Source organism: Neltuma alba, unplaced genomic scaffold (genome assembly GCF_004799145.2).
Source record: "Neltuma alba isolate B1F8T4 unplaced genomic scaffold, ASM479914v2 tig00012380_pilon, whole genome shotgun sequence".
Classification (NCBI taxonomy): Eukaryota; Viridiplantae; Streptophyta; class Magnoliopsida; order Fabales; family Fabaceae; genus Neltuma; species Neltuma alba.
This window is the reverse complement of record NW_021636878.1, coordinates 1-7,915: the sequence shown is the minus strand read 5'-3', so window position 1 is coordinate 7,915 and position 7,915 is coordinate 1. Positions and strand designations below refer to the sequence as shown.

Sequence of the window (7,915 nt, the reverse complement as noted above, 5' to 3'; positions counted from 1 at the left end):
CTTGTATTATCCCTTGCAGGTTGCAGCAGCCAATTCCCATTTTTTAAATGTTTATAAATTGGAGCTATCCGATTCATTGTATCGATCTGTAACTCGTGATATTTTATACATTAAATCGTGGAATCTTGTGTCCTGAGGGTGAAATGGACTGTGTTTGTGAATATTGGGAAAACATGGTTCATCCTTTGCTGCGTAGTAATGGATTGATATTTTGGGCCCAAAAGCGTAACATTCAAATGGATCCTTAATGTTCACTTAGAGAGGGGCAGATCCATATACGATCCCTCATGTGATCCAAAATGATTTTTTAACCCAATAAGTCACACGCCTTCCATGGAATATTCAAATTCACAATTTTATGAAAATTAGTGTTTTAAATAAGATTATCTCTGATAAGAAACTGACTTACGTTGTAAAAAAAGAATCATATGCTTGAAAAATCTTAATAAAAACACTTGGTCCCATAAAATATGTATGGTTTCATTTGGATAACGCTGCCCAATCAGTCAATCACTGACATGATTAAAAAATTTCAGCAAACCATTTAGGAGTGCAAATACAGAAGATATTTTGGAGACCTCGTTCTCAGAACCAACAAGTATTGAGTCATCTGCAACTAATTAATCGCATATAATAAAATTTGGAGATTAAAAAAAGTTGTCTTGCTATACGAAGAAAAAAAGTGTGCTATGCGCCAGCTTTTCAATCGATATAAGAAATAAAGTTAAAAATATAGATAAATAAGTTATATTTAATTTGATCTCAAATATAATACTTCAATCCATTTTATTTTCATATTTATTTATTTATTTTTCAAAATTATCCTTATAATAATTGTTGTACAGTTATAATTAATATATATAATTAGTAAAAATATTTTTATAAAATTAATACATATTTTATAAATAATTAATTTAACCAAATTTTTTAACTCATTAACATTAGGTCGCTGATTTAAGTGACGCCGCAACAGTGGGGAGATAGGTTCGTTGTTTGGTGGGGTGTCACTTTTTCACTGGTCCATGAAGGACGACGGACAGTACCCCGTCCCTCTATCTTTGTCCCACTGGCCACCTCCGCCAAAGTCCAACACATATAAGCGCGCAAATTTGTGATTTTCTTTCATTTACCACGCTTGAATTTTTTATCGGACCCAAATATATATATATTTTCTAAACTTGATCAGAGTGTTTTTCTAGGTGAGTGATTTTTTTTTTATTTTGAAAAACTGAAATAAGTTGGTTCCTTGCAAATTGCAACACATGCCCTCTCTGTCCGTCTTCTCTCCATCTGGCCGGCGTTTTGACATTTCGAAAGGACGGATGGTGTTATCAAAACCAAAAAAAGGATGGATGATGTGCCATGATAACAAAGAAAGTTAAAATATGTAGTAGTAGACAATATTTTGTTGATTCGATTGAACCAAATACCACCAATGAAGAAATACGGATTCAGATGTTGGTGTCTGAATTTTATTTTGGTTTTAAATATAAGACCTCAATTATTTTGTTCTCATATTTATATATTTTTTTCAAAATAACCCTTCTAACAATGATAATTCTAATCAATACACTCGATTAGTAAGGATATTTTAAAAAAAATAATACATATTTAAGATAAATAATTAATTAATTTATTTTTTTAATCTCTTTAAATTAATCAACTGACTTTTAGAACAGTAGGTAACAATACATACGGACAGCCAAAATCTATTTCAAACTCTACTGATTCCACTTTCTCCCACGGAAAGGGGGGGACAAGAAAAAGGAGTGTGGGACCAACACGTGAGATAAATCAAAAGAAGGCGCGACGTGGCAGCTAGGGAGAGGGGCAGGTGGAGGAAGACGTGACGCCAGGTGGGCCCTCTGTTTCACAGTATTTGTCAGTATCGCTCGTGAATGATTCGCACTGGATTCAGAAATTGTGGGACGTGTCGGAATGAATATCTCAGGGTTTGGCGCCCGCAGTGAGGGACCCGGCAATACGAGTCGCTCTCCCATTGGCTCTCCTTGGTATGAGGCCTGCGTTCGCCCCTCCCTGATATTTTCTCTTCAGTCTTCTCTCGTCAGGCTTCCTTCCCCCGTCATTATCAACCCTCAAATTACATTTCGGGAACATGCAGCTCCTTTAATTACACCTCCGCCAGTTTACTCTTTTTTTTTTTTTGTCTTTAAATAATTAGTTAAATAATCTATTACAAAAAAATAAAAATACATAATTGCGTGGATCTCAACTTTCCATTATTTTCACAACCGCAAGCAGGTTTTAAGAGGAGCAGTATTTGCTCCTAATTTATTACCTTTATGTATTTTTGAATTTAAAAACAATTTTTGGTAGAATTTTGAAGTAATTCTGAGTCTTGATATGTTTTTTTTTTGGGCTAGAAAAAGTGTTAACATAATATTTGGTTAAAATTTAATTTCATTTAGTTTTGTTTCTTGAAATTTAAAATTTGAAAGTGTATTTAACTTACAAAGACAAGAATTAGTATTTATAGAAGGAAAAAATTTTAAGAACAAAAAATATTTTAGAGAATGAAATAAAATTTTGAGAACTAAATATTATATTAATTCTAAAAAATAAAAAAATTAATATAAAATTATAATTATAAAAAGTGTTACTCGATAACAAATTTTAATATAAAACAAACAAGTATTCATTTCTTATTACTAGCATGATTTTTTAATAATTTTTAGCTAATATAAAAATTATTTAATTATTTTAATTAAATTAAAGAAGTTAAATAAATTAGTTAACCATAAGATATATGACATATTTTTAAAAAAACACCATGATCATTTTTTTCAATATCATTCATTCTTTACTTATTTAATTATAGTTAAAAAATATTTGTAGAAATAATTTTAAAAATTTATAAAAATAAAAAACACATTATATTTAAAATTAATATTAATTTAATAATTATATTCTATATTAAAGATCAAAAGAGTAATTACTTTTTTAATAAAACCCTGGAGCAAATTGGCAAGAAAATCTGGTCAAAAAAAAAATCGGCAAGAAAATAGTGATCACCATCAAAATCATCAACTCATAGTGCCCTGTCACACGCGCACATGGCTCTGCTTTCACAGTCAGAGTTTAGCAGGATCCAAACTTCTGTGATGCAAACACGTATATCTTGACACAAGTGCACGAGCACATAGCGCCAATTTCTTATATTAATAAGGAAAAAAACAAATGCATGATGAACTTTTAATTTGTATAAAATTTTAATTTATTTATTTTTTATATTTATTTATTAAAATAATTTTATAATAATTATATGTATTAAAAAATTTATCAAATAATGGTTTTACGTAATATATATAATTAGTAAAAATATTTCAGAATTATTTATTCATTATAAATAACTAACTTAATAAAAAATTTAATCAATTTAAATTAATATAAATACAATGGGCCATGGGGTGCTATTCCTGGGTACAAAACCCAAAAAAGAAAGGTTATAAGAAAAGGAAAAAAGCGCATCATACGTGTTGCAATCACGAAAGCAACCTCCACCCCTGTGGCCCAACAGTGATTATCAGGCATCACCATGTGGCCTTCGTAACCCTGCGGCTGAGTTGAATTATCAGTCCCAGTCCCCACGACCAGCTCGGTTCCCTTTTCCTCCTTTATATACCCCACCCCTTTCCGACTATAGCCTTCATCATCAATTAATTAACCAAACACTACGCTCCCCCACTTTCCTCCACTGTTGTTATCGTACGTTATTTCCATTTCTCGCCATGTCCAAGGTTGTCTGTGTCACCGGAGCCAGCGGCGCCATCGGATCGTGGCTCGTCCGCCTCCTACTCGACCGTGGCTACACCGTCCACGCCACCGTTCAAAATCTCAGTTACGCTCTTTTATTTTATGCACTTCATATATAAACTTCATTTCTTTATTTTCCACCGCGATCCCTCTCACACACTCGTACGTACCATTGAAAACGCATCCATACATAAGAAAGACGTAGAAAGTGATGACCCTGAAGTATAATTTCGGTTATGGTTCATATATTAGAACTGCATAGATAACAAATAGAAGTATAAGTAATTGATAATGTAAGAACACAGAGGATGACAATGAGACGAAGCATTTGGAGGCGATGGAAGGAGCGAAGAGTAGGCTGCGTTTGTTCGAGATGGATCTTCTGGACACAGACTCCATCAAAGCCGCCGTGAAGGGCTGCGCCGGCGTCTTCCATCTGGCGTGTCCTAACGTCATCGGTCAGGTTCATGATCCAGAGGTACAAGATATAATAATACTAACTCTACATATAGACTCCATACTCGTTTTGATTGTTCTTATTATTGGGATATTTGGTGACGTGGCAATTTTTTTCTCGTTCATTTTTTTTCTCGGGGTGTGCAGAAGCAAATAGTGGAGCCGGCGACAAAAGGGACGGTGAGCGTGCTGAAGGCGGCGAGAGAAGCAGGGGTGGAGAGAGTGGTGGCGACGTCGTCGATATCGGCGATTATTCCGAGTCCCGACTGGCCCTCCGACAAGATCAAAAACGAGGACTGTTGGTGTGACCTTGACTACTGCAGAAGCAAGGGGGTGAGTTCTCTTCTTTGTTCTTTTTTCCTCTTTTTCTTCAGCGTTTTATATTCTTAATTCTCACTCGGACTTTTCTCCCAACTCACTGTTCTTTTGTTGATAATACATAAACTTGGTTTTTCTTAGTTATTTGCTACCCGCACGTTTAAAGATAATTTTGCTAACATATTTTTGTTGTTAAGTTTTTCATTATTGTTTTCAAAAATTGTAGGCTAAAATATAATGAAATTTTTAAGTTTGAGGTGAGATTTGAGTAGATATTCAAAATTTATACCCTATTATAAACAAAAAAAAAAAGAACAGTATTTTCTTCATATTTGCTTTTGTTAAACTGAACATGAAACATAAGGTCCCAAAAAAAAACTGAACATAAAACATAAGGAATATATGGCCAAAAAAATAAATTCAATTTTTTGGCCATAAAAATTGTAAATTAAATCGTATGTCTTGTACTTTGTTATTAAAATCCTGAAATTATGAAAAGGCTGTATTTAAGTTTTCTCTGTGAAAAACAGTACTTAAAAGGAAAAAAATTATATTTATTCTAAAAATTTCACCTTGTTTTAAAAAATTGTTACCTTTTTTTCCCAAAAAGGGTGAAAATATCGTCCATCTCCACAAAGTATTATTCCAAAAATAAAATATTATTTTGAAAAATAAAGATATGTTTGTCATACTCGCACGTAATAGTCCAGACATGGATTTGTTTGACTTGGGAAATGCATGCAGCTATGGTATCCGATAGCGAAAACGCTGGCGGAGAAAGCAGGGTGGGATTTTGCGAGGGAGACAGGGTACGACGTCGTTATGATAAATCCGGGCACCGCCTTAGGCCCTCTCATTCCGCCCAGACTCAATTCAAGCATGGCTGTCCTTCTCGGCGTTCTCGAAGGTTTTCATCCTTAATTAGCTTTCCCTGCTTTCCCACACTCGCTTTCGCATCATAATTGTAATAATGCAATCGATCTCTGTTGATGGATATATGCAGGGGACACTGAGACATACGAGGACTTCTTCATGGGAATGGCGCACTTTAAGGATGTCGCCATGGCTCACATCTTGGCCTTCGAGAATAAAGAGGCTTCTGGAAGGCACTTGTGCGTGGAAGCCATTCGTCACTACGGTGATTTTGTGGAAAAGGTGGCTGAATTGTACCCTGACTATAATGTCGCTAAAGTGCCCAAGGATACTCAGCCTGGTCTTCTCCGAGCCAAGGATGCTTCTAAGAAGTTGATCAATCTGGGGATGCAGTTCACCCCCATTGAGCAAATCATCACTGATGCTGTTGAAAGTTTGAAGAGCAAGGGCTTTCTCTAAGTCTAAATCTTTGATCCTTTTTTAATTTGAGGGACTTTCACTGGGGGTGATGGAGTTTACAGGGATTTAGTGATGGCGTGGTTGGGTCGAATAAACGTGATGAGCTTGCAGTTTCAGTCACTGGTTCTGTATTTCATGACAAGAGTTTTATGTATAAACTCTTGCAGTTAATATTGAATAATTCTTATCTTGTTCTTTTTTCTTCAGTGAATTGGCAAAAAATGCGTCATCCTGCAATAAGTTTTACTGCGAAGGCACTAGGCCCTCATGAATCTATCACGGATCTGATAACGATATAAAGAAAGTCGACCATTTACGCAAATGATTGTTGTTATTAAAAAACCAACAAAAAAATCATAAGCTGGTCATGTTCTTATTTAAAAATATACACTCGTCTGACAAAATACTCAAGAGAGAGAGAGAACAATAAGAAAAGTTAAAAAATTGGCCAAGTATACTATCTTATCACCTGGTATCCATTTTCCTCAAAAGATGTGAGATTTATGAAGAACATAATGTCCATTAAACAAAGCAAACTCAGCCTCAGACTTAGAAGCCATAAGAAACTCAACATCAAGGTTAGGGGTCTGGGAAGAGGATTCAGCTATGGCGTGCCACGTGCTGGCGGTGCCATATCCAGGAAGAGGACATGTCAATCCGATGATGAATCTCTGCAAAATTCTAGCTTCTCTAAGGGCACCTAATGAGCAAGAGATTCTTATAACCTTTGTTGTCACAGAAGAGTGGCAAGGCTTAATCGGCTCCGATCAAACTAGGCTCAACAGCATAACGATCTCTACAATTCCCAACGTACTCCCGTCAGAGCTAGTCCGTGGGTCCGACTTCCCTGGGTTTTATGAGGCTGTGATGACAAAAATGGAAGCTCCCTTCGAAGTTCTGCTTCAAGATCTTCAGACGCACGTGACAATTATTATAGCTGATGCCGAGCTCCAGTGGGCTGTTCCTCTTGCGAATCGATGGAATATTCCGGTGGCTACTCTATGGACCAATTCCGCATCGGTGTTTTCCATGTTCCTCCACTTTCATCTCCTTCGCCAAAATGAGCATCTGGGAATTAATTTTTCAGGTAGGCTCCATAACTTAAAGAACTTTGATACTAACAACAGCAAATTGATTCGCCATCGTTTGACTGACGCTCACAGAGCATGGAGAAGAACGCGTGGAGAATATCCCTGGAGTTTCTTCAACAAGAATATCAGATTTACCACTATTTTCCACGGAAATGACAACAAAGTATTGCAGCTTGCCTTGCAATGCATATCAAGAGTCAAGCAAGCGCAGTATCTCCTTATCAATTCCATCTACTGCCTCGAACCCCAAGCCATAGATATTCTTAAAAGCATATATTCTTTGCCGGTCTACTCCATCGGCCCTGCAATCCCATTCTTTGACATGAATAACAACCATGACACAGATGGCCAGAACCCCAACTACATAGAATGGCTCAATTCTCAACCAAGAGGCTCTGTTCTGTACATATCTTTAGGGAGTTTTCTCTCTGTTTCAAGACAGCAGGTGGATGAACTCGTCGCTGGTGTACGTGAAAGTGGTGTGAGATTCTTGTGGGTGGCTCGCGGAGACAACTGGAAGCAAGATTTTGGAGCAAGAGGGCTTGTTGTGTCTTGGTGCGAACAATTGAAGGTTCTGTGCCATCCTTCTGTGGGGGGATTTTTGTCCCATTGTGGCTGGAACTCAGTTTTAGAGGCGACTTTCGCTGGTGTTCCTATTCTTACTTTCCCGATATTCTTTGATCAGACTCCAAACAGTAAGCAAATTGTAGAGGATTGGAAAGTTGGATGGCGGGGAAGAGAACGCACAGGAGTTGATAATGTTGTGACGAGAGAGGAAATATCAGTGCTTATAGGGAGATTTATGAATTCTGAAAGTACGGAATGTGATGAGCTGAGGAGAAAAGCAAAACAAGTTCAAGAGGTTTGTAGAAGAGCATTTGCAGAAGGGGGAACATCCGTAAATGATCTCAACGCATTAAGGATGTTTTACACAGCAAAGATAT

At 36.4% G+C, this 7,915-nt stretch overlaps 3 protein-coding genes across 3 annotated transcripts; all 3 read left to right on the top strand.

Moving 5' to 3' along the window:
• The first annotated feature begins 3,654 nt into the window (after nucleotides 1-3,654).
• LOC114726517 (cinnamoyl-CoA reductase 1-like) lies at nucleotides 3,655-6,117 on the top strand. The gene is made up of 5 exons (XM_028913125.1): nucleotides 3,655-3,858; nucleotides 4,080-4,252; nucleotides 4,378-4,563; nucleotides 5,293-5,455; nucleotides 5,552-6,117. Exons 1-5 carry the CDS (start codon nucleotides 3,750-3,752, stop codon nucleotides 5,878-5,880), a joined length of 960 nt encoding a protein of 319 aa, XP_028768958.1. The 5' UTR covers nucleotides 3,655-3,749; the 3' UTR covers nucleotides 5,881-6,117.
• A 357-nt stretch (nucleotides 6,118-6,474) lies between these two features.
• On the top strand, nucleotides 6,475-7,228 carry LOC114726523 (UDP-glycosyltransferase 87A1-like). The gene is made up of 2 exons (XM_028913130.1): nucleotides 6,475-6,967; nucleotides 7,044-7,228. The coding sequence occupies exons 1-2, from the start codon at nucleotides 6,487-6,489 to the stop codon at nucleotides 7,226-7,228; spliced, it is 666 nt and encodes a 221-aa protein (XP_028768963.1). The 5' UTR covers nucleotides 6,475-6,486.
• A 65-nt stretch (nucleotides 7,229-7,293) lies between these two features.
• LOC114726519 (UDP-glycosyltransferase 87A2-like) lies at nucleotides 7,294-7,833 on the top strand (the record flags this gene model as incomplete). The annotated part of the gene is made up of 1 exon (XM_028913127.1): nucleotides 7,294-7,833. A coding segment is annotated over exon 1 (540 nt), but the record flags the coding sequence as incomplete, so codon positions are not given.
• Between the last annotated feature and the right edge of the window lie 82 nt (nucleotides 7,834-7,915).

Coding starts and splice junctions, on each gene's coding strand:
- LOC114726517 (XM_028913125.1), top strand. CDS start 3,750: ATGTCCAAGGTTGTCTGTGTCACCGGAGCCAGCGGCGCCATCGGATCG. Junction 3,859..4,079: donor CGCCACCGTTCAAAATCTCA/GTTACGCTCTTT, acceptor GTAAGAACACAG/AGGATGACAATGAGACGAAG. Junction 5,456..5,551: donor CCTTCTCGGCGTTCTCGAAG/GTTTTCATCCTT, acceptor GGATATATGCAG/GGGACACTGAGACATACGAG.
- LOC114726523 (XM_028913130.1), top strand. CDS start 6,487: ATGGCGTGCCACGTGCTGGCGGTGCCATATCCAGGAAGAGGACATGTC. Junction 6,968..7,043: donor TCTGGGAATTAATTTTTCAG/GTAGGCTCCATA, acceptor TGACGCTCACAG/AGCATGGAGAAGAACGCGTG.